At 36.1% G+C, this 27,198-nt stretch overlaps 2 protein-coding genes across 4 annotated transcripts in view; both read right to left on the bottom strand.

Moving 5' to 3' along the window:
* ASPM (assembly factor for spindle microtubules) overlaps positions 1-8,676 on the bottom strand; it is a 53,695-nt gene extending 45,019 nt beyond the window's left edge. For 2 of the 3 annotated variants that reach the window (XM_086693896.1, XM_025921287.2), the window contains exons 1-3: positions 8,156-8,676; positions 6,289-6,432; positions 4,627-6,112 (exon numbers count right to left, since the gene is read on the bottom strand). In XM_086693896.1, coding sequence (XP_086550022.1) covers positions 4,627-6,112; positions 6,289-6,432; positions 8,156-8,449 — 1,924 coding nt within the window. In that variant the 5' untranslated portion in view covers positions 8,450-8,676. The remainder of the gene's footprint in view (positions 1-4,626; positions 6,113-6,288; positions 6,433-8,155) is intronic. The other variant, XM_086693897.1, reaches the window with a different exon arrangement.
* Positions 8,677-11,092: 2,416 nt separating this feature from the next.
* ZBTB41 (zinc finger and BTB domain containing 41) overlaps positions 11,093-27,198 on the bottom strand; it is a 49,596-nt gene continuing 33,490 nt past the window's right edge. The window contains exon 11 of the mRNA XM_025921167.2: positions 11,093-17,393. Coding sequence (XP_025776952.1) covers positions 16,738-17,393 — 656 coding nt within the window. The 3' untranslated portion in view covers positions 11,093-16,737. The remainder of the gene's footprint in view (positions 17,394-27,198) is intronic.

The following is a 27,198-nucleotide window of genomic DNA, read 5'->3' as shown; positions in this document are numbered from 1 at the left end:
GTCAGAAACAAGACAAGGATGCCCACTCTTGCCACTTTTATTCAACATAGTATAATTGGGCAAGAAAAAGAAATAACAGTTATTCAATTTAGAAAGAGAGAGGTAAAACTGTCACTATTTGCAGATGAAATATTAAATACAGAAAACCCTAAAGACTCCAACATAAAACTGTTGGAATAAACGAACGCAGGAAAGATGCAGGATACAAAATCGATATATGAAAATCTGTTGCATTTCTATACACTAACAACAATCAGAAAGAGAAATTAAGAAACAATTCCATTTACTATTGCATCAAAAGAATAAAATGTCTAAGAATAAATTTAACCAAGGAGGTGAAATCCTGTACACTGAAAACTGTAAGACACTGATGAAAGAAACTGAAGACAAAACCAAACAGAAAGACATTCCAGGCTCATGGATTTAAAGAATCAACATTGTTAGAATGTTCATATTATCCAAAGTAATCTACAGACTCAATGAAATTCCTACCAAAATTCCAAAGGCATTTTTTACCGGAATAGAACAATCTTAAAATTTCCATGGAACCGGGGCGCCTGGGTGGCGCAGTCGGTTAAGCGTCCGACTTCAGCCAGGTCACGATCTCGCGGTCTGTGAGTTCGAGCCCCGCGTCGGGCTCTGGGCTGATGGCTCGGAGCCTGGAGCCTGCTTCCGATTCTGTGTCTCCCTCTCTCTCTCTGCCCCTCCCCCGTTCATGCTCTGTCTCTCTCTGTCCCAAAAATAAATAAAAAAAAACGTTGAAAAAAAAAAAAAAAAAAAAATTTCCATGGAACCACAAAAGCCCCGAAATAGCTAAAGCAAGCTTGAGAAAGAAGAACAAAGCTGAAGGCATAACACTCCAAGATTTCAAAGTACTGCCCTCATTGCTACTGGAAAATAAGACTATAGAGAAGCCAAAGGTGAAAACAACGTCTGTTAGTAGGCTCTGCAATGACACAGACTAAATCAGGTGCCACTGGAAATGGTGAGAAGTGATCAAACTCCGTATTTGGAAGAAAGAGAAGATACAATTTGTTGTTCGGAGTACCTGGGTGGCTCAGTTGGTTAAGCATCAGCCTCTTGGTTTCGGCTCAGGTCATGATCTCACGGTTCCGGAGTTCTAGCTCCACATCGGGCTCTGCGCTACCTGGGATTCTCTCTCTCTCTACCCCTCTGGCTGTCTCTCTCTCAAAACAAATAAACTTAAAAATTTTTTTTAACATTTATTCATATTTTTTGAGAGATAGAACGAGCGAGTGAGCAGGGGAGGGGCAGAGAGAGAGACACACAGAATCTGAAGCAGCTCCAGGTTTTGAGCTGTCAGCACAGGATCCGATGACAGGCTCGAACTCATGAACCATGAGATCATGACTTGAACCAAAGTAGGCTGCTTAACCGAATGAGCCATGCAGGAGCCCCGATAAATGAACTTAAAAAAAAGAAAAGAATTTGTTGATGGACTGAATTTGGAATCAGACAGACTGTCTGAATTTATAAAGAAAAGCTGGGAGAGAAAGACACTTAAGGACATTTACAAGGTTTGGGCCTGAGATGAGAGGTCACAGTAGCAAGCGTTGTGATGGAAGCAACATGCCAGGTATGTGTATCATGGAAGAGGGGACAGTAAAGGTTTGGCTTTGGACAAATTAAAGATGCTCACTAGACAGTGAAGCAAAAGCATTACATGTTGGATAAATGAGTCTACAGATTAGAAGTCCATCCTAAAGATACAAAATTGGGAGGATGCCATGTATGGACAGCACTGAAAGCTAGGAGATGGAATGAGATCATTAACAGAATGAGTAAAAGTATGAAAAAGGTTCAATGACTAAGCCTTCACTTACTCCAGGATTTAGAGGCCGGGATGATAAAGAGCACTGAACAAGGAAAACCAAGAAGCAGCCAGCGAAATAGGAAGAGAACCAGGAGAGAGAGGGGATGGCAGAATAAAGCGTTCCAAGAAGGCAGAGGCTCAAAGCATCCAAGAGTTTGCTAAGAGTTCAAGATGAAGATTGAGAAATATCTACTGGATTTAACAGTAGGGAGGTATCGAGGACCTTGATAAGAAAGGTTTCAGTGAAGTCGTCAAAAGCTCATTGAAGTGCGTTCAAAAAATAGGAGAGGAATTGGAAACAGCCAATACAAGCAACTTTCTAAGTGACTTTTTTGCATTAAAAAGCACCTTTTAATTCATGTTTACACAAAAAAAAGTGTCCATATCTCAGCGAACTATCACAAAGTGAATACTTAGGTACTTGCAAGGAGTTTTGCTCAAAGGAAAGCAGAAGAATGGAGCAGGGGCTGCAGGAGGGTAAGTGGTATCAATAAGAGGTGTTTTTGTTTTTGTTTTTGTTTTGTTTTTTTAATTTTTTTTTTTTAACATTTATTTATTTTTGAGACAGAGAGAGACAGAGCATGAACAGGGGAGGGGCAGAGAGAGAGGGAGGCACAGAATCTGAAACAGGCTCCAGGCTCTGAGCTGTCAGCACAGAGCCCGACGCGGGGCTCGAACTCACGGACCGTGAGATCATGACCTGAGCCGAAGTCGGACGCTTAACCGACCAAGCCACCCAGGCGCCCCTTGTTTTTGTTTTAAGAGATGGAAGTAATAACAGCATATTTGTATCAGAAATGACCCATTAGAGAGTAAAAAATTAAGATATGAGACAGAGAAGACAATTGCTAAAGCAACGTCCTTGGGTAGAAGGGCACAGAATCTGCTGTGTGCACAGGATCTGTGTCAGCACAGGGCCTGCTTGGGATTCTGTCCCTCTCTTTCTCTGCCCCTTCCCTCCACTCTCTCAAAAATAAACATTAAAAAATACTGTATTGATTATAATTATTTGGTGTAATTGTTATCAGTATTAAATGAGGTAATAGGACAGCACTTACAACTGGGTCTGACAGAACACATGCTCAGTAAATATTACCTCCTATTATCAACGATGAGAGAGGAGGAATGAGAGGTGTTAGAAGTTTCAGGAGAAAAGAACGGAGGGATAAGATAGTCTACAGTAAATCGATATAAGCCAATAAATCCAAAAAGATGTAGCCAAAAAGAGTTAAGGGCTTGCTTGAAATTAGTGGTCATTAAAGACCAACCAGCAAGGTTCAAGCACAGAGCAGAGAGGGTTGGATTGGGATGGAATTTCCTAGGCAAATACAACGAGGGAGAAGAGCGATGAATTAAATGATGATGCTGAGTTATGGAATCCAAGCTGTATAAGTAGGAAAGTAAGGACATGTCAGAGTGAGGACTGTGGAAACCATGATAGATTAAAGGACTGTGAGTGTATGAAGAGGAGAAAAAATGTTGGAGCTGGGTTTCAAGAGAAAATGCTAAAATCACAGAGATGGTGATTGGAGATTGGAGTTTGGAGACTTTTAGGAGAGTGTGGCCTAGGTACGTTGGAATCAAAAGGCCAGAATATTGAAAGGATACACTACAAGGATTTTGAAATCATAAAGGATAATGACGGTAGTTTTGGAGAAGCCAAATGTAAAAATCTTGAGAGTAATCTTTTACTTTAACAAGGAAGAACATGGGTGGAAGAGAATGAAAAATGAGCTTCAAGCTGTTTTGTTGCTGTTTGTTTTTTGTTTGTTTTTCAAGGAAGAAAGGAGAAACAATAGTAGATGTGAGAAGGAAGGTGGTCCACTATTCCATTAAGAGGCCCAAGGTCAGAGGAATACGGAAGAAAACAGACATAACTTGAGAAGGTGGCAATGAAAACAGTGTTTTCAGGGGAGAGCCACGTTTCAGCAAGGTAAGAAACTGAGGGAATGTTTAGAAAAGATAATGCTAATGAAAGAGAGTAAGTCCAGAGGGCACAGACACTTGAAAGAGCTGGAGAGATATAGAAAACGGTTCAAATTAAGGAAGGGACGTTCAAAGAGAAATGAGATAATACAGATGTGTGATACTTCCTAGGAGCTCTAGGATTCTTTTAAATTATCTGTTAAATAAGTAGAGTGGTTTGTTTCCCTTCCTGGACCTTAACTACCATGAGGTAATTTGGGTTAAAAGGGCATGATGGAATTAGTCCTGTTTTTGAGGTAGTCTTGGTGGCCCAGTTGTACTGGGGAAGGAACAATGACATTTTTCCCAAAGGAATGTAGAGCTCTGGGGCTCTATCTATGTTGCTAATTAATGGCTAAGTAAAGGCTGAGGGAGAATAATGTCATGAGGTACACAGAGTATGTAAAGACAACTTCTGCATTTTCTCAGATGGTAATATGGGATCCAGGGACACCACTAGCTCTTCCAGTCAGGGCTGGACTAAGGTGAGGCAAGTGAAGTACTTTCCCCTGGGTGTAAAACTTGAGGTGGGTACCAAGTAACTGGGGTAATCAAGGTAAATATTTTAATGCAGTATTTTTTTTTTTTACATTAAAATTAAGGCAAAAACATCATAATGAACAAAATATCAAAGTTTAAGTAAGAACAAAATCAAAAGGATTTTAGAATTCAGCCCCACCCTTTTCCATCTTGTACGAAGCAAACTGGTAAACGAAAAGTACAACTTAATGCAAGCTTATCAACAGGACATTTACTAAACCAAAAGAAACAGAAAATATGCTCCTTATATGTACGCTTTCATTAAAGATTTTACAAACAAGACTCACCCGTTTTCTTCCTCAGGTTTGATTTCTCTCTGTAGCTAATATGTTTTGAGATGGGTGTTATCATCTTTTTTGTTTTTTTAACAGTTGCCATTTTAGATTCCACGGGAGAAAAATGGATTCTTTTGATTTCTCGTACTTCTGTATGTTCTGTAACCGTGACTCTCACATTTGCATCTTCCTTGTTTCCCTCACTCTTTCTTTTGCGAGCGACTAAAGCAGTCTTTGAGGAAGGAATTACTGCATTTTTATAACTCTTAGATTTACTGAACACTGGATCTATAACTGGAAGACAAGACTGAAAACCACTTTTCTCTTTTTGAGTATCTGTTGGTTTTTCAAATTCACCTGCAACACTGTTGAGACATCTTTTTGCCTTTGGTTTATTAGCCTCAGTTTGGTTTTCTCTGCTACAAATGGATTTGCTTTTAGTAACAGTGGCAGAAAGTATTGGGCGTCTTGTACGTTTATCATGGCTGTAACTAGAAATATTCTGAATTACAGAAAATTTAGGCTGATTTTTTGTAAAACTGTAGCAATCTGACTTCATTTCTAAAGTTTTGGACTCTTCAAAAATAGCTTCAGGAGATTGTGAACCCTGACATTCACGAAAAAAAGTTAAAACTCCATTTGTTCTCTGATCTTGAGGAGACTGTGAGACCTGAGAATTTTTATTTGATGATGATAATTTACATGTTTGCTGAGACATACATATATATGCCATATTATCTTTTACAAATTGATTTGGGGACAGAATTGGGTTAATTGACTCTGGTTCTAGATCCTGTTTTAGTCCATAATTGTCATTTATGAAAGAATCTGGACTTAAAATTGTCCGGTAAGTTTTATGTGCAGTTTTTGATTCCAAATGCACAGGACTTGAATTATCTTTCCTAAACGTATCTGATGAAAGGCATGTAGCTACCTCTGGTTCATTATTAGCTGCATGGCTGTTATTTACAAAGGAATCTGGACTTAGAAAATTTCCTTGGCTTTGTGTAATGTTCAAAGTTGAACAACAGGTCGGGGTAAGAATAAGCTTACTACTATTCTCTTCAATTTGGCCACTCATATTATGTATGGAGCTAAAGGAAGTTTCACTTGTCACTTTCTCATTAAAATTAAAATCTTCCGAGCCATCGGCACCTTCTACTTTCAACAATTCCCCGTTTTCACATGCGTGAAGAGATGTGTATGTAGTAGATCGACGTACAGAAAGAGGCAAGGACGTGTCACCATGGCATTCTTTGAAAATGGGACTAATAGGTGATATTGGTATTTTATTTTCTTCAAGGCTTAAAGAATTGTTTTCTGTTAGGAAACAGCCTTCTTTCATAGCCAAATTTTCACAGGCTTGTAGTGGGCTCCGAACTCTGTCAGCTTTTTGGGAAACACAAAATGTTGTATTAACATTTTGAATATAGGAATTCCTCTTATCACTTGAAGAAGTTGACATTTTCTTCTTATTAATTGTATCCCAAAGACTCCTCTGCAAAAATAAGCAAAACATACAGATTAGGTTGACAGCTACTGAAAATTACCTTTAAATTAGCAATATCAGACATGTTACTTTTAGACTTATCAAAATATAAATATAAATATAAAATGATTCTTATATGTTATTATTTTCTTAGAGTAAATCACAGAATGATTAAAACTTATTACCTTTTTCTTTTTCTTTTCTTCTGCATTTCCTAGTAATATAGCTTGGTGTTTCAGAATATCATTTACAAGAAATGTCACAATCTCTCTTACTCGGCCTTCTTTTAATGGTGTCCAGTTAACAGAAATAATAATTTTTTCTTTAGGCTGTAATCAAAGAACACATTTTGAATGACTATAGAAGTAGTGATGTATAATAACCAAAACATATTATGTACAATTTAGATATAGTAGAGGATTAATAATTATTGGTCACCAATACTCTACACCATAATAACATCTAACAGGTCAAATATATCTTCCTACCCTATCTCACGTCATGATAAGGAAAGAAGCCACTAATAATAACAAGATTCAACAAGAAAATAAAATTATAATAAAATCTTAATTGCATCTATAGCCCATAGCCCGGCAGGAATTTGTCGAATGCAAAACCCCGACAATGACAAAACAAATTATGTCCGTTGTTTTTCAGAGGAGAAAAGACAAGTTTTGTTTTAGGGTAGAAATCATAAAATATCATAAACAGCTAGTTTTAAATTATAACACTTTAAAAAAGTGAGGAGCGCCTGGGTAGTTCAGTCGGTTAATCGGCGGACTCTTCATTTGGGCTCAGGTAATGATCTCATGGTTCCTGAATTCAAGCCCTGCAACAGGCTCTGAGCTGACAGTGTGGAGCCTGCTTGGGATTCTCTCTCTCTGCCCCTCCTCTGCTCTCTTCCTCTCCTCTCTCAAAAATAAATCAATAAACATTAAGAAAATGAAATAAAAACGTAACTTAAAAAAAGTGAACTTTTACTCTGTTAAGACGGCATATTCTAACAATACAAAATTAAAAACCATAAAACAACTTTAGTCCACATAACAAAAAGAAATAAAAAAGTATTACATAGACGGGGAAAAAAAATCTATCTGTCCACAGAAAAGAGGGGAGACAAAGGTTCTTAAGTGTAAATGAACCACTGCTTACACACACGTGTACGGACCTCAGATGAGAACCTCTTCCCACTACCTTATGAAGCAGTTGCTTAGACAACTGGTCAGACTCCGCATCAGCCACTCCGCATTTAAAGTGGGGCTTATTTTCACACTTTCAGAGGTTCTACTCAATGCAAAGGCCACAGCAATCAAAATAAGAACATAAATTTTCTAGTTGGTAAGAGGGATGGGAACATTATCATGGTCAACGCAATGCATTAAAGGTACCCAGGTTGTTCTTGAAACAAGTCATAAAATTAAATTGGATTCCCCATTAAAAGTACACTACAGCAAAGGGAAAAAAGGATTAAAATATTAAAGCGTGCATACAAAAAAAAAAAAAAAAATCACAAAAAAGCACAAACAAACCCTGAACAGGTGCTTTCATTTTTTTTGCTGTAGACACCTTCAGCCAAAACAAAGCCCACTATTGCACCTGCATAGTTACCCTGAGCTCAATTTGGAGTCAGTTTCCCTGATACATATGGACACTAAAATGCATGCGAAGATGACTGATAGGAAGCAAAACATTTTTAAAAGCTGCTCTTTCTGGCAATCTTAAAAACAGATGGATAGATAAGAGTATTAACTCTAGAACTCCAAGTCTTTGGCAACGCCTTAGGTCTACTAAAAAGCTATTTTAATAGAGGTCTATTAGAACGCTTCTAATGATGCTCTGTGCACGCACGGTCGTGTGCGGTCACCGCCCAAGTTACCGCCCACCCAAGCCTTCCATAGAGCCGGTGGGACAAGGACCAGCCCAGAGTCAGCGAAAAGGATCTACGGGTCTTTCATTTGTGGGTTTCTTTTCCAAGCCGCGCCCCTCCTAGGGAGGGTGCGTGAGAGCCCGCCGAGGGGGCGCGGGCCGGGGCACGCCCAGCCCACCACCTACCTGTAGCTCAAACGATCGCGGCGAGATGCTGAAGCCCTGCTCAGCGGCTGGGAAGTGGGCGATCTTCACTTCAGCCACCTCCTCGTTAGGGTTGTCCAGGGCCAGGGGCAGCGTCCGCGAGGCTCCCAGCCGCACATCTCCGAAGCAGAGGAAAGGCGACCTGCAGAAGTGGCTGAGAGACAGGACCGGCGGGGAAGCTGCCGCCTCCTCGGCCGCGGAGTTCCGCGGCCTGGCCGACGGCCTCCGTTCCGTGGGGCTCACCTCCCAGCTTCGCCCGGCACGCCGGGTCGCCATGGCAGCTTCGAGACGCCGCCCGGAAATTCTGGCGCCTCGTCCACAGGGCTGCTCCGGACCGGGGACCCCGACCGCGTCCCCTCGGAGGCGGCTGTGGAGGTCGTGAGAGCGAATCCGCACCCCCCCTTTCGTTTCCAGTAGCCGACACGCCAGAAAAAAAAAAGAAACAAACGCCACAAATTCGCAAACTCCAAAGAGGAGCAAAACAACTGTGGCCCCAGCCTCGGTTTAAACTTCTCGCCTCCACCAATGGGCGCTCCCGGAGACCGCCCACCTCCTCACAAGGCCAATCAATGAGCAGCAGCCCCTAGCCAATGAGACGGCAGCGCCTTATTTAAATAATCGTCTCAGCCGCAACGTGTCTCCTAGGAGGGGGCGAAAACCGTGGCGGAGTCTTGGGCACACCCTGAAACTATGGGTTAGAATTGAAATTCGCCTTTTTCTTTGAAAACAGGTTGGGTTAAAGGGAAGAGAGTAACAGCATTTCCACATTAAATGTAGCAATCATTGCGGGAGCCCAGAGGTCCACCTTTGTAAAACCGTTAGGTAGGCAAAAAATTAGTTTAAATCATTCATCTAATATGCCCCACCCAGCACTATATTCATTAGCTCTTCTTTTGCGGTTTCCTGGGGACGAAAGGGAAAAAAATGAAGAAAATTAAATTTATAATTGTATCAACGTGCTCATTTCAGTCACTGACCATAACAGGTGCTCAGTAATTCTGTTACGTGCTGGTTCTTACCCCGGGATACTGGTAGCAAAACTAGATAAAAGAGAACCGAGGTTCCCAATAATTTATAAGTAATGGTTTTGACAGGCAGTGCCCGCGACAAATAACTTCTTGGTTTTTATCTTAATTGTAGGTATCTCATAATAATGATTATGACTTGCATATTACTGTTACTATATGCCAGGGATTGTTTAAGGTCCTTTACACGTTTATCTCAACTTTTACTTCAACCCTGTGAGATAGCTACTATTTGTATTTTACAGATGAGCAATAGACTATACAAGACAGCAAGCTTGCAAAGCTAGGATATGTACACAGGCAGTTGGTCGATATTCTTGCTCTTACCCGCTATACCATACTGCCTCTAAAGATAGTAAGAAATTTAAAAATAATATATGGATGTGTGTATGGGGATGTGTGTATGGGGACACAAAGCAAAGTCTCTGAGTAGAAAACAAAAGGAAAAAGGTGAGGTTTATACTAAATTATATTCACTGACACTCAACAGGACCTAAAGTTGAATCCTGTTAACAATTTTTAAAGAATATTGTTTTTGTTTGTTTGTTTGCGGAATCCTTTAGGACTGATGCACAATGAGAACACTACTAGTTTTTTTAAGCAAAAAAATGTTAATATGAATTGCATTTTCAATTGCACTTATTTCATATTGTAAATGTTATTCATCAAATTAACATTGAACATACAAGCCCTCTAAAGCTTAAGTCACTGAAAGATTTGATTCACCTTTTTTTAACATGTTGATAGCACATTTTGTTTATATGTGTTCTTCACGGTTTTTCATAAATGCTGTTAACTCACAATTTTTTTAAAAAAGCAGAATGAACTCTACTGGATGTTTTTTTATTTGCCTCTCCATTTCCACTCTCCACTATTTTCCAGGCTGCTCTTTGCTGTGGGATTTTGATCTGCATTCTATATATGCTACATTAATAGTTTTTCTTACTCCATGGCTTCTGTTTTGCTTCAAAGAGGGAGGTCACTAAAGGTACTTACTTCCTCCACTCCTCTCCTGCCTTGGACTCACTACATCTCAACACTAAAAGCAACTCGTAGTTGAACACGTGGCCTCTCAACATGGGTGTTCTCCCCTCATCCCTTTAGATCTGGGGGTGGGAGTATCACAGTTGTTAATAGTTCCAGAGTATTGCATTATTGCTTGTTACCCTACATTCATCTTTGCAAATACAGCTGACCCTAGAACAACATAGGTTTGAACTGCACTGGTTCACTTACAGGACTTGTTACAGTACTCTAAGTGTATTTTCCTCTTATGATTTTCTTTGTAACATTTTCTCTAGCTTACTATATTGTTAGGAATACAGCATATAATACATATAACATGCAAATGAAACAGGAGACAGCTAAAATGTGTTCCTGAGGTTTTCACAATTTAAAATGTCCTATATTCTAATTTTGGAAATTAGAGGCAGCAGATTTATTTGTCCACCCACTGAGATAATTTCTTCACAAGAATTATACTATCAACTTCTCAGACTGTTTAAAATTACATGAGAAAATGTTAATGTTTATGTTACTGGTAAGACTTCCAGTCAATAGGCTATTAGCAGTAAGCCTTTGGGGAGTCAAAAAGTTATACAGACTTTCAACTGCGCCAGGGGTCAGTTCCCCCAACACCCACATTGTTCAAGGGTCAACTGTCTTTTGCAGCCTCTGTCTCAATCTACAACTTGGGAAAATTGCAAATTTCCTTGTGACCATTTCATATAGGAAGAAAAAGCCTGGTTATGGTTGGAACTGTATGGTAAGCCAGATGTTCTATTTGTTCTATTTGTCTATGGTCTTTGCATTCAATTTTTTAAGGAGACATGCAGAATATGTTCTGCATTCCCATGCTGTTAAAATATGTTCAATAAAACCTAGATATGCTGTATTAGGTAGGACCAAAGAACTTTATATTTATTTTAAATATCAAAATAACACAACAAACTAGTTCAATATACAATACACTTCCTAGTCTTCACAGAGAACTGAATTTTTCTATAGACATTTGTATTTAAGAAACATGAGACAGCTAAAATATGTAACTCACAAGATACTTCACACACAGTTGACAAAATAATGAATTTTGATATTTTAGATTTTCCTTTGTAATTGTTTTTAAGTGTCCTTTAATGATTAAAAACAAAACTTATGATTTAAAACTGAAGACTAAGTTCAAAAGCATTTCCACTTTAATGTACATCATAAATCCCCTTAATCAGAATATTTACTACACAACATGGAGCAGCTAAATGCCCACCTCTGTACTCATTATTATTATTATTTTTGGCAGCCACACTCATCAATTGTAATACAGTTGTGTCTATAGGGATAAGAAAAGTCCAATTGTTGGAAGAAACAAAAAATTCTGTATTACACCACAGTACACTGTCCAACTTTAACGCAAGCAGGAATACCAAGCAAAGAGGCGAAATAACAATGAAAAGTGTACATGCTCTTCATTCAAGAAATGTTTTGGAATCTCCAACAATGCAAGCACTAAATTACTTTTGTACTTAAGAATTAAAAAAAGATATGTCCGTCTTTGTAGAACCTCTATTCTGATATAATTCTTAATTTCTTTTTATATAAATGGCTGCAGAGACTAAATTTAAACTCTCTTGGGATTTTTTAATAGTCATAGATTTAAGATCAATACATAGCAAGTTGAATGAAACATGAAGAGGAAACAAAACATAGTCACTCTCTCTACCAAGACCTTCTTTCTCTCATCTTCCACACAACCTAATCCTATTTCTTCTATCTTATTAATGCTACTTCCAAAGAGAAGAGCAGAAAGCATGCTAATATTCTAGATAAAAGTATCTTTAAGTTGAAATAACATTAGAGGAAACAAAGGGGTGATCCCCCCAAAAGAACACGACAGACTTTATGAAGAGAGGAATGTGAGAAAGAAAGGGAGGGCGGAAATCTAAGGAAGAAGTGCCTATAGTTCCTAGAAATTATTTAGAAAATTGTTCTCACATTATCCATTATTCACCCTAATCGCAAGTAACATTTACCGTAATACTAAAGTTTTAGAAATGTTACCTGTTCCTTATTAAAGAATGTATTTTTAGTCATTTTAAATTTGACACTGAATCTTAGAATTATACAAGTATGACTTTAAAAGTCCTAAGTTTTCCTGAGTTCACCAACTCAAATTATATGTTGGCTGGGATGTTGCTGCTCCTAATGAGAAACTCATCTCGAACCATCACCTCTAGTTCAGTTTTAGGCAAACTGAAATGAGAAGCCATTCAATGTAGAGCTGTGTGGATATGGGGAACTGATTATTTTTAAAAAGGAAGGTGGGGGGGGGAGGAGAAGACAGAGAGGCAGACACACTACTCATTTTATTTTATTTGTCAGATTCCTCTAATAAGCATCTAGAGACAGGCCCTGGAGTGGCTTCACAGTAACTATAAAGGCCACAAAAGAGTTAAAAAAAACAAAAAAACAAAAAAACAAAAATAAATGTTCACACTATTACTTAGTGCCATTTTCCTAATCATAAAGTAATCTAAAAAAAGTATTGCCTGACCAGCAGGCAGCACAAACATAAAACCCATAACAACAACAACAACAACAACAACAACAAAATCAAAATCATTTATTAACCAGTACAATCTAGCCAGCAGAATCAATTTTAAGCAACTACAACACATTGAAAAGGCACAAAGTATTCAATTCAGAAAAGATTGGGTATAAAAAGGACACTGTCGAAGAGCTAAGCTTTAAATCTGACTTTTCATCAACGATATGTTAGAATGATCTGGTAGGAAGAGAACTCAAACTTATAAACATACCAGTTTAACTGTGTTTTTGTTTGCGATTAAAGACTGAAAAGCAATGAATGATATTTAATTACTTATTAGCCCTTAACAGTTTACAGTCACTCTGCAAAGATGTTTGACACTTTTAAAGTTGACAGAAATTAGTGTACCTATATCATGACCTACAATCACTTAAAAGGAAGTCACTTAATAAAGCACCAGTTTAAAACCCTATTTTTGCTACTCCTTTTCTCCCAGCAAAAACGACTAAATTACTTAAAAGTATGCAAAGATCATTACCTTTACAGTTTGTTGGTTAAATCTTGCTGGCATGAAGAACAAACCCTAACCTTAAATGGTATTTTAGACTGCAAAAAATAGGTGGGGTTTCTTATAAAAATAACTTCAACTTGTCTTAAAAAAAAATTCTAAGGCAAAATTATTTTAATAGTGTAGTGTAAAAAATAAGCTTATTATTTAGCATTTAATAGTGTCCACTTAAAAGATAACATTCAATTAACTGAACTGAGGAAAACTGAGTATTCTTACTTGTAATTGGTTTGTCAGTATGACTATTCCCAGAGTATTTTCTTCTGTTTTTATTTTTATACACATAAACACAAACACTTAATCTTAGTATTCAAACTAATGATTTTTCTTTTTAAATCCATAATCCTAGGACTTCAACTGTGCTTCTTTGGACAAATATTTATTCAAACAACAAAGAATTTTAATTCTTTTAAACTATTTTAATACCTACTAAAAATCTTTGGTGCATTTAAGGAAAAACTGATTAGGTTAACACATTTCTACACTTGATAAATTATTCAATTTACATATTAAGTGCTAATTGCTATCAGCTAAAAAATTAATTTAAAACAATAAATTATGCTCATAAAATAAAAAATTCTGAATGAGGCTAAACTTAGTTGCAAGATTCAAAAATTTAAGTACAGTTACAAAATTAATGGATTTTAGAGTTAATGGAACACTTGTCCAAATACTCCAAATTAAATATTACAAAAGTTTAACTGAAAAGAGTAGGCCTCATTTCATATTTTTTGTGCCAACTTCAACAACTTATATACATTCAGTTTGCCCAAATCCATGAGGTTTTCACAATTTAAAATGTTCTATATTCTAATTTTGGAAATTAGAGGCAGCAGATTTGTTTGTCCACCCACTGAGATAATTTCTTCACAAGAATTATACTATCTACTTCTCAGACTGTTTAAAATTACATGAGAAAATGTAGTGCCTGGCACACAGTAAGCATTTATTAATGCTAGCTTTCTTTCCCTATTAGTAGCTCTGCCATTTTTAATGCTGAGAGCTTAAGTGAGTCCTTTATCTTAACCTCGGATTCTTTATCTCTAAAATGGGAATACAGCATGTCTTTTCTCTTTCAGATTTGGTTATGAGGTTAAACGAGAGAACCGTGAAAGCATTTTATAAAAGAGTAAACCAGTATTCAAGTTTATCTACAATAATAACTAAATATAGTTCTATTTCACTTTATGTAAGAGATGTATTCCAGAAAAGTTTCGTTCTGTAAACCAACTCCTATGATCAAATTATGTACTTATAGAATTAGGAAATTATTATTAAAAGAATCCTAAATACCTTCAAAAAAGCAAAGTATTCTTTTCAATGTGAAAATGCAACACCCTATTTCTTTCTTGCTACCAAGCATATAATATACCATACACAGACACATATATACCATTGCCTTTTTAGAAGTCCAAACTTTTCTACAACGGTTTATATGTAAGGCAGGGTATACTTTTAGGTATTACTTCATTTCATTATAGTAAGTTTTTGAGTTGAAGGTCTTGTTTTCATGAGAGGAATCAAAAAACATAAAGACATATTTTTAAAAGTCAATTTGAAAGACTAACAGACTAATAGTACCTCATACAGTCAAGTTTTATCACATAAGTACCCCAGATATAACATTTTCACACAAAAGTAAAAGTGTTTTGAAAAGAATACATTAATTATATCTACTGGTCCTAGACTAATTACAACCAAACCTTGATAACTGAGGCAAAACTCGGGTTGGTTTTGTTACTTATGTGAGCTACTTTGGTTAACTGCCTCAATCTCAACATTTTTTTCTTTTATTTCCACTAATATGATGTGAATGTTCCTGTAAAGTACCTTCATTTCTTAAGTGCTTCAGCAAACAAGTTTCCCCATTAGTAAGTGGTTAAATTTTATTCATTAAAACTTCATTATTTTATTTGTGATTTTTTTCACAAGGGCTGGGCCAGACTTTACAGTTTACACAAAAAAAGTGCTTAAAGCAATTAGGAGTGTAAACAAAACTGAAATAGAAAAATCTTAAAATTGCTATTTTCCAGTAGTTTACATACAAATGACATGCTAATAATAAATCAACCCTGCCTATTCTAATCCTTCAAGCAGCTCCTAGGAAATATCATCCTAGTTTAAGTTTAAATGGACTTGAAAATATGGAAAGTGCACATCTTGAAAGGTATTTTGTAATTTTGACTGACTTTTTCCTCAATTTTTATCAGTGAGGTTTTTGCTCTAACTGCTATTTCCTCTCACCAAGTCCTCAACTTTTGTCTCCTACAAAAATAAAAATCAAGGATAATTACAGGCCTTAGGCTTATTGAAAAGCAAAATAAAGATCTAGATTACATGTAAATCTGTATACAAGTAGTGGTTCCCTTTAATTAAAGTAAACATGGAGTTTAGTTGGACATAAATTTTATAATTTGGCACCTTTCCTAACAGTTACATACGTAATACGTAGGTTCTGTTTCCCAGAATTTCACTTAGCCAAAGTAAATGAGACCAAAAGTAGCTTATAAATTAAATTTCACTGATTAGTTATAATTGCCCCTCCTTTAGTGAAATGAAGATATATGCTATTATGTGCTGTTATTGTTTCTAAATAAATGACAAAATATAAAAGGTGAACTTACCTTGAAAGTTATCTAGTTAAAACGGTCATAATTTGCTTTCAATACCTTTTCAACTTTGTATAATTTAACACCTGCACATATGTTTGCATTTTGTGTTCATGGTAACTAAAGCACTGGCAAAAACCAATCCTTTGAATAATTATTTCAATTCTGCGTTTCATTTAATAAGCTAATCTTACATTAAGTTAGCTTTCTGGCTTTGAGTTTATCAAAAGACCAAAGGATTAATAATAACCTGAAATTATGGCCAGATAAAAAAACAACACAAAAATATCCAAGATTTCCCTACAAATTTAAATCTAACTTCAAATTTTAAAAATGCAGAAGAAATGATAATGAATCTTAAGTTAGGATAAGAAGAGTTGCAATTATCAGTGTATTCTTATAGTCTTTCTGAAAGGCTACATGGTCCTTAAGCTTCTCTGGAAGATGTGGAAGGGAGAAAAGAGGATTGAAACTAAAGAATAAAAACGTCCACTGATGATTAAAAACAAAAACAAAAACAAAACCATAAAGTCAACAGCTAGTAATAATGAAAAGTTTGAGGAACCATTAAAAATTAAGCACTAAGTTATCTTTAAAAATCACAAAAATGTTCATTTCAAATATTATACCTCAAAATGTGTCCAAATATTCGTATGTTCAGTAAACAGAAATACATATTTTTCTTGATTTGAAATGGTTCTGAGGACTTGAGAAACTAGAGAAAATGAAAAAAATAGCAGCCTTACTAATTTAAAAGCCATCAGTCTAGGCTACCATTAGCACATAACAATCAAGAAAGTCTGTGGAATGTTTAGATTTACTCATGAATGATGCTCATTATTAGAAATACTTTGTACAGCAGTAGCATTATCAAGGCCTAGTAGTGTTCCAAGATAAGACTGTTCTCTAGGGTCTAGCATTTGTTCAGGTCGTACTGGATGAACTATATTTGCAGGTTGAGGAGTAAGAGTATATTTTTCCAGAAAAGCTAAATCAGCTGCTCGGGGATAATCAGTTGATTGTGGCTGTGGTGACAAGATCTCATGAGAAGATGGTGGAAGCGTGGTTGTATGACGCACCAGATCACTCTGAGTGTCAGGCATCTGAACTGGAACCAATGTTACTGGAACACACACTTCAGCAGACACATTCTGTAACATAGTCTTGGCTTCTGACTGATAAACTTTGGGCTGGTCCATATATTGTTTTGTTTCTGTTTGAAAGATTTTATCATCAGATGAGTACTCTACTGGCAAGGATACAAGTTTTTCCTCAGAAGTACTTAGAGGATCGTCTGGAGATTTTATGCCATGAACATGGTCAATGTGGTATTTCAGCTTGTCTTTCCGCTTAAATGTTGCATTACAGTGCTGACAGTTGAAAGGTCGGGCATCAGAATGGATAACCAGGTGTTTTGTTAAAGTTTTCTTAATTCTAAAAGATTGATTGCAAATTTGACACTTGTATGGTTTTTCTCCTGTATGAACAAAAATGAAATTAAGGTAAAATGCATTCAGTTGGGAAGACAATGATTTAAAGTAGCAAATTTTCCACATGAATACTTACAAGAACTTAACAAAAGCAGTGATATTATATGCTATCACAAAATGGAGACAGTACAGTAAGCCAGTAAAGACAATGGGCTCAAACATTAAAAAGATCCAGGTTTGAATTCTAGCTGTACCACTTACCAGCCAAACCTTGAGCAAGATACCCAACTTCTAAGCATAGTTTCTTCACCAGTAATATGCAACAACAATAGTGCCTACCTCAGAGATGGTGAATGGATTGAACAAGAAAACAAACAGTGCTGAGAACTGTAGCTGGCATAAGATAAGTACATGATGGACTCACAGACTATTATTATTGCTTGTTTTTATTCCCACTATAGCCCCTAAAAAAGGTATAAAACAGAAACATCCGATTTCCTCCCACCCAAGAAGGATTAAAATTAAAACAGCAACTCTGATTAACTGAGTTCTTAGAATCAAACTAAGAAGTAGTGATCCTTAATGTCTGGCCTGAGGTCAATGTAAGGAGAGTTGATCAGGATAAAGAACAAGGAAACCGAACTAGTTTTCAGTCCCTCCTGAGTCAGGTTTCCACGCTGTAGTTTTGTTGTTTTCCTTTTTGTTTTTAATATGAAACATTATAAATTCCTAGGTTAGCCAGTGTGGTAGGCAGAATAATGACCTCCCAAAGAGGAAATCTAGGAAGCTGTAAATATGTTACTTTCCGTAGCAACAGGGACTTTGCAGATTAAAGATCTAGAAATGGGGAGATTAGCTGGATTATCCAGCATGGCCCAATTTAAACACAGGAGTCTTCAAAAGCAGAAGATAACGGAAGAAGAATGCATCAGAGAGATGCAACAAGAGGAGAACTCAACCCCTTCACTGTTGGCTTTGAAAATGCGAAAAGGGGCCAGGACCTAAGAAATGTGGTGGCCTCTAGAAGCTGGGAAAGGCTCTCAGCTTACCACAAGTAATAAAACTAGAACCTGGGTCCTGGTCCTACAGCTCAAAGACAGGTTTATCATAACCCAACTGAGCAGAAAAGAGATTCTTCTCTAGAACCTCCAGAAAGAAACGCAGCCCTACCAACATCTAGATTTTAGCCCATGTCAGATTTCTCACGAACAAAGATCTAAGATCATACACAATTGTATTACTTAAGCCACTAAGGTTATGGTAATTTACTACAGCAGCAAGAGAAAACAAACCCAGACATACAATTGCACAACAAACACAAGGCATGTATTTTAAAACTAAATGGAAAGCTTTTATATTAATTGTTACATGGGTTTGTTGATATCACTGTTTTATCTTTCCATTTAAAAGAAAGCCAGTTCTCCTAGAAAATTAAGAGAATTGCACCTTCAAGTTGAGCCACTAATAGCAAACAATTAATTATTCATTAAATATTATTAATTGTTATTTTGTGGCCCACAGGAACTTTCAAATCCCATTACAGAAAATGTATACAGGCTGCGATGCTGGTTCCTGGACTATTACATTTCTACTTGTTTTTGAACTAGTATCATGACTGATGTCACTAAAGAGGAAGTAAAACATGAAGTAAAACATTTATAAAGGGTTAAAATTCTTGAAAAGATAGTATTTGCAACTGTGTGTAGAACACACTGTATCCAACATTTGATTTCACCTGAAATGCCTACAATCAGGGACAATATGAAAAAGGTTATAAAAGAATGTTTTGAAAAAAAAAATTACACTTCTAAAATGCAAGAACTTTCTATAATTCCTGGCATTAAAACCAGTCATGCCAGGAGTGTTCTATAATTAAAAAAAAAAAAAAAAAAAAGAAAGAAACTCTAGCATAGCATTACGAACACCACCACCAAGTACAGAATTTAGTTTTAAAGATAAAAGTATTGGTTTTAAGTATTCTCCTTTGGCACAGTATTAGCCATGATAGTTTCTTAAGCACATTCTTTTTTTTTTGTTTTTTTCAACGTTTATTTATTTTTTTTGGGACAGAGAGAGACAGAGCATGAACGGGGGAGGGGCAGAGAGAGAGGGAGACACAGAATCGGAAACAGGCTCCAGGCTCTGAGCCATCAGCCCAGAGCCTGACGCGGGGCTCGAACTCACGGACCGCGAGATCGTGACCTGGCTGAAGTCGGACGCTCAACCGACTGCACCACCCAGGCGCCCCTTTCTTAAGCACATTCTTAAAAGCTTTTATAGATGATGGAAAGTCATAGTCAGTCAGTTCCAGTGTCCCACAAATACTGTTAGGAAGCTGGGACTCAGGCATATTTCTTTGAGAAGTTTCTATGATCATTTTAAACAAATTTCATTTTCCACAGAAAAAATCAATTTATGTTTATAAAACAAAGATCCACAAAGGAAATGTTGATATTATTATATTTAAAAAGTAAATATGGAGTGCTTATAGATACACAGTGAGAAGGGTCAATAATGTGGACTTAATGAAAAGAGGAATACTTATTGAAGAAACATTCTACAGCAAGGCAAGGCTTTCTGTAGCAAAATTATCTATTTGATAACAATGAACTCAAGTTGGGTGAATCTCAGGATCACAAATCAGAGACCTAAGGAAACAAAGGAAAGGTCTCCTGCAAGATGCACAGAAAGGAGTCTATTTTTTAAGAGTGGAAATAGATAAAACAATGCTCAAAAAAATGTAATTTCTTTCTCAGCTAAAATCATAGTAACCTATGAGTCTTTAGAATTAAAAAATGTCTTCCAATAGATGAGTTATAGTTAGATATTAAAAATTAGTATATGAAAATATAACGAGAACTTGCATTCAAATTTGATGGAGTAGTTTATATCACAACTATGTCTCTTGCTAGTGAAGAGGAAAAGATAAAAGATTTTTTAAAATTCAAAGAATCTACTCTTTGGAGGCACTGAAGCACAAACAAGGCAGCCAGGACATAAGGGGCCAAGATTCTGGAGGCACAGGAAGGTATGGACATGTGTTCTTTCCTCAATGTACTTTCAGATTTAGTGACAATTAATAAATAAATAAATTCTCTGGGTATGGGGAAAAATAAATAAAATAAATTCCCTGGGTAGGGGAAATAAGAGGTCAAGTGGCAGCCGAGGGCCTGATGGCATTCCACTGGAATGGGAAGATAAAAGCTAGAGTTTGAGACTACCCAGGATTTAAGGGGTCAAGAGCCTGGAAAGGAAAGAACAACAGAGAAATGAACAAAAATACTGACATTTGCCGGCTCTCAAGATGAACATCTGCTGGATAAGACAGCTAGAAACCAGAGGCTGGATACTGAAGGGATGAAAAGATATTTTAGCAAACCCAAGGGTCCTGGGGAGATGAAGATTAGAGTTTAAGTCTCACCACAATAATGATGAACTAGCAGAAAGGTAGATCAGAAATAGATAAGAAGTGACCCATGCCATCTCATTCTATCTGCTTATGAGAAGAAAATTAAATACATCTGAGAAAGAATACAACTTCAAGAACCTCTACAATTTTTCATTCACAAAATCGAAGGTTCATTTCAAAACGATCAGGCATGTCAAGAAACAGAACCAAATGACCAAATGTTGAGAAATGGGGGGCAAAAAGATAATAGATAGCCCTAAAGGTGAAGAGAAATTACATAAGACTAAAATATTAAGATGAATATGATTAATATATTCAAGAAAACACAGGAAAAGAGAATTTCACCACAGAATTGGAACTATGGGAAAAAGAAAATTCTGGAACAGATAACTGAATAATTCAGTAGATTGATTTAATAGCATATTAGACACCACAGAAGAAATAATATAATGGAAAATAGATTAATAGGAATTATCCATGTGGAAGCACAAAGAGAAATAGATTGAAAATATACAAAAAGCATTATATTCATATGTATATATACACACAGACACATATATATATGACAAAGTAACATATCTAACATAAATAAACTGGAATCCTAGAAAGAGGAGAGTTTTGTTTAAGAAGATTTACCCTATACAAAAGAAAAGACATCTCAAGTCACAGACCCAGTAAGTTCTACAAACCTCACAAAATACAAAAAAAACAAAGCAAAAAAAACCACACATCTGTGCACACTATAATAAAACTACTAAAAATTAAAGAGAAAAAAGCAACCAATTAAAAAGAGACATTTCATTTAAATGAGCAACAATAAGACTAACAGTATACTTTTCAACAACAAAAGAGGTTCAAGGAGGAAAAAAAATCACATATTTACAATGTTGAAAGAAAATTAGCTGCTAATATAAATTATATAGTCAGGAAAAATATTCTCCATAAAGTAAAATAAAAACATTTTCAGACAGTCAAAACCTAAGAGAACCTGGTGCCTGCAGATACGCTCGAAAGGAGTCCGCATGTGGAAGGAAAATGATTCCAGGAGGAATAATGTGAATGCAGGAAGCAGTAAACAGTAAAGGGCACATATATGGTTAAAAATAAATAATATGGGTTATTTAAAACAAACCAAAAAATAATGTCTTATGTGGTTTAAAGTATATGTAAAATTAAAATACATACAGTGCATAAAAGGTGAGAGGTAACAGTGTTGTAAGGTTTTTTTGTGTTGTCTAGAAATTGATAAAGAATTAACTTAAGGTAGACTAATAATTTATGGATACACATAGCAATCTTTAGGGTGATTACTAATGAACAATGAAAGAACATACAACTGACAAGCACCGAGGTGAAAATGTGTAATAAAAATCCTTTGTGATTTCAAGGAACTGAAGACAAGAGAAAGAAAGCATCAAGGAAGAGATGGGACGAATAGCGTGATGATAGATTTAAATCCAAATAAATGAGATATCATGTAAAATTTAAATGACTAAGTATCTCAGTTAAAAGAGATTATCATAATAGATGATAAAATGATGCTCCAAAGACATACATCTTAAATACAAGTCCACGGAAGGACTGAAAGTAAAAAGATAGAAAAAACATATATAAACATTATCCAAAAGAGACCTGGTAAATCTTTATCCCAATATAAAGAGGAATATTTTGACCACGGGACAGAAAGATACGACAATCCGTACATATCTAATAACACAGCCTCAAAATATATACAGCAAAAAATTAAAGAACTCAAGATGAAAAAGTATAATTTTCAATCAATAGGTTAATAGATTTTAACATAGATCTCTCAGTAACTTATAGAATAAGCACACAAAAAAAATATCAGTAAGAATGTAGAATATTCGAATAATAAAACATATTCTCTGGCAAAAGTAGAATTAAGCTAGACATGAGTAACATACAAATAGAAAATCCTCGAATATTTAGGAATTCAGCAATACAATTCTAAATAAGCCATAAATGAGAGAATTAATCTGAACAGACATTAGGAAATATTTTTAACTTATTTATAATGGAAACATGAAACATAAAGTGTGGGACTGAAAGCAATGTTTGAAAGGCAACTTAGGACATTAAAATACATAAATAAAAAAAAGAAATGCTAAAATTTATTAAGTCAGGCATCGATATAAAAAAGCTAGGGAAAGACAGCAATTTAACCCAAATAAAATAGAAAAACAAAAAAAGCAGAAATGAAATAAAAAACATGTCTAAACAAAGGAAATATCAAAAAATCCTATAGTCATTGAAAAGATACATAATTGATACCTTGAATTCTGTGGATAGATTTCATATTTTAGATTAAATAGAGTTCTTTAAAAATAAAAAAACAAAACAAAAAATGACAGCTCTGTAACTATTAAAGAATCTTTTTTTTTTTTTTTTTTTAGTTTTATTTATTTTAAGAGACAGAGTGAGAGCAGGGGAGGGGCAGAGAAAGAGGGAGAGAGAAAATCCCAAGCAGGTTTCATACCATCAGTGTGGAGCCCGATGCGGACTTGATCTCACGAATCATGAGATCATGATCTGAGCTGAAATCAAGAGTCAAACGCTTAACCAACTGAGCCACCCACGCACCCCAAGAATCTCTGACTTAAATCTCTTCATAGAAAATAAGTTCAGAGGGATTTATCAGTGAATTCCTCCAAATACTAATGAGGAAATAATGCCAACTTTACATAAACTCATCCACTTCATTTAAAAAGATGTATTATTTCTCAAATTATTTTTTGATGCCAGCAGAGTCATAATAACGAAACCTGTCAGCGATATTACGAGGGGAAAAAAAGGAGTATGTCTAAACAACATAGCCAAAAAGAAAAAAAGAAACAAAATATAAGCAAATTAAATTCAACTATATAGTAACAGGATAATACACGACCAATCTGTGTTTATTTCAGGAATGTAAGATTTAATATTAAAAAAATCAATGTAATTTGTCACATTAACAAAGGAAAAAGATCTGATCACCTCAATAAATATAGGAAAAAAATCTAACACCTATCCATAACACTGTAAATAAATCAGGAATAGATGGTAATTTCTTTTTTTAACATTTATTTATTTGGGGGAAAGCCTACACAGGGGAGAGGCACAGAGAAGGGGACAGTGGATCCAAAGTGGGCTCTGCACTGACAGGCTGACAGCAGTGAGCCCGATGTGGGGCTCAAACTCATGAACCCCAAGACCTGAGCCAGTCGGACCTTCAACCGACTGAGCCACCCTGGTGCCTGTGGATAGATGGTAATTTGTTTACCTGTTAAACAGTATCTACAAAATATACAGAAAACATCATATTTAATTATGAAATACTGAAAGCTTTTCCCTGGAGATTGAGAATAAGACAAGGACGTCTACTATCAGTATTTCTATTCATACACCACTGATGATGTCAACCAAAGCAATAAGAAAGAGAGGGAGAGAAAAGGATTTAGAAAGGGAGAAATTAAATTGTCACTATTCACAGATGGCCAGCTTGTATCCTTGGAAAATCCAAAGAACTTAAACTACAGCAAAGTCATTGCATAAAAAGTCAATATACCGGGGCGCCTGGGTGGCGCAGTCGGTTAAGCGTCCGACTTCAGCCAGGTCACGATCTCGCGGTCCGTGAGTTCGAGCCCCGCGTCAGGCTCTGGGCTGATGGCTCAGAGCCTGGAGCCTGTTTCCGATTCTGTGTCTCCCTCTCTCTCTGCCCCTCCCCTGTTCATGCTCTGTCTCTCTCTGTCCCAAAAATAAAATAAAACGTTGAAAAAAAAAAAAAAAAATTTAAAAAAAAAAGTCAATATACCAACTCAACTGCATTTCTATACATCAAAAACAAATACAAATAAATACAATTTATAATTTTGTACAAAAACATCGAACATCTATATATAAATCTCATGAAGATGTTTAAGATATCTGCACTAAAAACTGTAACATCTTTTTTTTTTTTTTTTTTTTAAGTAGGCTCCACGCTCAATGTGGGGCTTGAAGTCATGACCCCGAGATCAAGAGTTGTATGCTCCACCGGCTGAGCCAGCCAGGTACCCCCCAAAACTATAATATCAAGAAAAGTAAAAGGACTTAAGTTAGGGTAGGGATTGTTCATGGATTGATGATTCAATATAATAGAGATAATCAATTAGGAAAAAATTGACTATGTATTCACTGACATTCCAATAAAATTCCCAGCAGATTTTTATGTTTAGAAATTAATAAGTTGTTTCAAAATCTATCTAAAAACATAAAGGAACAAGAATAACAAAGACACCAAAACAGAACAAAGTTGGGTAAGTTACATCACCAGATATCAAAAGCCATAACAATTTAAGTGGTACAGCAACAATGGAGCAAGGATATACAGACAGTGCAGTATAAAGAACAGAGCCCAGAGACAAACCACACACACAGCTTCATTTAATTTAAAACAAATATGCCAATGAAATGCTATAAAGAATGGATAATCTTTCCAATAAATGGTTCTTGGGTATAGAAAGCCACATGTAAAAAGAAAAAAATAAATAAAAGGAAAACAAGTGAAAAAAGAACTTTGATCTTTACCTAACAACCTAAGAAGAAACAAGTAAATTAGAGAAGATTCATAATCTAAATATGTAAGTTAAAATAGAAGGCAACAGAAATATTAACGACGTTGGAATAGGCAAAAGTTTCTTAAAGAGGATATAGCAAGAACCTAACTAGAAGGAAAAAAAAAACCAAAAACCAAAAACCAAAAACAACCTGATATGTGACTTTCATAAAACTCAGAAACTTCAGTCACTGAAAGACACCATTACTAGAGCTCAGAGGCAAGTCACAGAGCATAATATATCTGAAATTTAGATATCCAACAATGGACTCATCTCCAGAATATAGCTAGAACTCTTATAATAAATCAATTAGAAAAAGACAGGCGCGCCTGGATGGCTCAGTCAGTTAAATGTCCGACTTTGTCTCAGGTCATGATCTCACAGCTTGTGAGTTCAAGCCCTGTGTCGGGCTCTGTGCTGACAGCTCAGAGACTGGAGCCTGCTTCAGATTCTGTAACTCCCTCTCTCTCTGCTCCTTCCCTGCTCACGCTCTGTGTCTCTCTCTCAAAAATAAACAAACATTAAAAAAAAAAGACAGACAATCCAGTTTAAGAAAATCAGCAAAATAATTAATCAGGTGCTCCATGAAAGAGGATATTCAAATGACCAATAAGTATATGGGAAGGTGCTCAATATCATTACTTACCACAAAGATGCAAATTAAATTAAAGCCACATTGAGATAGTGCTACATATTCATCAGAATAACTTTTAAAAAAAGGCAGTATCAAGTGTTGGTGAAAACCTGGAGCAACTGGAATTCTCATAAGCCATATACTTACTGGTAGGACTGCAAATTGGCACAATTACCTTGGAAAACTGTTCGGTAATGTCTACTAAGTAGAACATATGCATCCTATCGGCTAACAATCCCATGGCCGGGCATATACACAAGAGAAATAAATGCATTTTGTATGAAAAATCATGAACAGGAACTTCCAAAGCAGCTTTATTCATAATAGATCCAAGTAAATACAAACCAAATGTCCATTAAAGTTCAAGGGATAAATAAATTGTGTGGTATATTCATATGAAAATGAAAAGAAACAAACCACTTCCATGGATGAATCTCATGGACATCACACTGAGTGAAATAAACCAGACAAAAAAGAGTATATACTATATGATTCCATTCATATGAAGTTCAAACAGGCAAAACTAATTAGTGGTGATATAAGTCACAATAATGATTATTTTGCAAGGAGGTAACTCCTTGCAGCCAGAGAGGATACTTCTGCAATTCTGGTACTGTCCTATATACCAATCTGAGTGGTGGTTACGTGGATGTATTCATTTAGAAAAATTCATTGAGCAGTTCATTAAATTTTGGATACTTTACATACAGCGTAAACAATTCTGCCAAGTCTAGGGGCACCTGGGTGGCTCAGTCGGTTAAGCGTCCAACTTTGGCTCAGGTCCTGATCTCACGGTTCATGGGCTCAAGCCCCGCGTTGGGCTTTGTGCTGACAGCTGGAGTCTGGAGGCTGCTTCAGATTCTGTATCCCCCCCCACCTCTGTCCCTCCCATGCTCACACTCTCTCTCTCAAAAATGAACATTAAAAAAAAAAGTTCTGCCAACTCTAAAGTCAAGTCCTAAATTTATCAACCTTAATGCCTGTTTAAAATAAATGCACTACATTTCAACAAGACTACTGCTGAAGAACAGATGTTACCACTACTCTGAGAATTACAACAAACAAAACACATAATGGATAAGAATAAGCCCTTTACAGAAGAAAATCCTACATCTGTATTCCAACCAATTTCTCTAATTCATTCAACAAATATTTATTAAGCATCTACTATTTGCAAGTTTGGGAATAGGCACTAATCATATCTACTCATTTGA

The sequence above is a fragment of the Puma concolor genome, chromosome E4, assembly GCF_028749965.1.
Source record: "Puma concolor isolate L17-30 chromosome E4, mPumCon1.1.hap2, whole genome shotgun sequence".
Classification (NCBI taxonomy): Eukaryota; Metazoa; Chordata; class Mammalia; order Carnivora; family Felidae; genus Puma; species Puma concolor.
Note: the sequence above shows the minus strand (reverse complement) of the source record. Positions and strands in the feature narration are given on the sequence as shown.